This window comes from Sitodiplosis mosellana, unplaced genomic scaffold (genome assembly GCF_009176505.1).
Source record: "Sitodiplosis mosellana isolate CC-2019 unplaced genomic scaffold, AAFC_SMos_1.0 Smas_scaffold_2964, whole genome shotgun sequence".
Lineage (NCBI taxonomy): Eukaryota > Metazoa > Arthropoda > Insecta > Diptera > Cecidomyiidae > Sitodiplosis > Sitodiplosis mosellana.
In genome coordinates, this window is record NW_022598206.1 from 1 (window position 1) to 1,130 (window position 1,130).

The following is a 1,130-nucleotide window of genomic DNA, read 5'->3' on the forward strand; positions in this document are numbered from 1 at the left end:
GTTGTGCAAGATATTCAAAAATAGTGTTGATTTGTTTCCATTTAAGCGTTGGCGTTGGCCGAAGCACCAGCAGAGGATGATAAACTGACGCCAGGTAGATTAAGACCACGGAGACCACCGGAATTACCGAGGAGACTTCCTTCAGATCCGGAACCAACATTGGCGGCTGGACCAGAGAGACTTGTAGCACTGTTAGGAGCACCACCTAAAGCACTTGTACCAGCCTTTAAAAGATTACCGAAAAGACCTGCGACTTGACCAGCGGCGCCTGTACCACCTTGGACAACACCCCCACCAACGTTAGTAAGACTACTGAGATTGCCGAGACCACCTAAGCCTGGAAGATCCAAGAGAACGATTTCAGCTAGGCACTCATTTCACACATCAATTATCCTTCAAATACTTACTGCCAAGAAGTCTACCTGGAATTGATGTGACAAGACGCAATAAGCTTTGAAGAAGTTTTGAAAATAAGGCACAAACGTTTCCGGTACCACCATCTAGAAAGTTCTCATGAAATATTTTGAATAGTATCTTTGAAATTTGTTCTACGTTTTTTAAACTACAGTTGAATTGTACTTACTGACAGCGGAGGTAACTTGTGTGATTAAATTTGAAATGACGTTAAGTTGTGGGAGAAGCTGTTTGACTTGATTGCAAGCTCCTGTAGCAACACCTGATGCAGTATCGGCAGCTCCGGAAGCAGTACCTAATAAACCACTTGCTGCATTCGAAACACTTTCGAGTTGTGGAAGAGCAACACAGGCTCCAGCGAATAAAACAGCAATAATGATGAATTTCATTTTGATTTAGCTTTCAATTGACCTCTCTTAGATGAAGCTGACAATTCGAATGATTTTCTCATCGATTCGATCGTCTTTTATACACAATTTCTACCGACAAATCCAACCAGAAATTTAAAATGAGCAAACAAAATGTTGCGAAATTCGACAAATATTTTGAACTATTTGACGCATTCAATTGGGCAAATTTAAAACAGATTTTCACACGCAAATATTGAAATTTTGGCTATTTTGGGATATGTTTTCAGTTGTTAGATCGATTTATTCTGCTTAGTTTGTTTTTCAAAACAACGAAAAAATATTTTTGTTCTTTAGAATACAGATTTA

The 1,130-nt window shown here is 39.3% G+C and overlaps 1 protein-coding gene across 1 annotated transcript; it reads right to left on the bottom strand.

Moving 5' to 3' along the window:
* Positions 1-6: 6 nt before the first annotated feature.
* LOC129571600 (uncharacterized) lies at positions 7-876 on the bottom strand. Its single transcript, XM_055451416.1, has 3 exons — positions 584-876; positions 408-500; positions 7-337 (listed from the first exon to the last, which is right to left on the bottom strand). Exons 1-3 carry the CDS (start codon positions 801-803, stop codon positions 42-44), a joined length of 609 nt encoding a protein of 202 aa, XP_055307391.1. The 5' UTR covers positions 804-876; the 3' UTR covers positions 7-41.
* Positions 877-1,130: the final 254 nt, after the last annotated feature.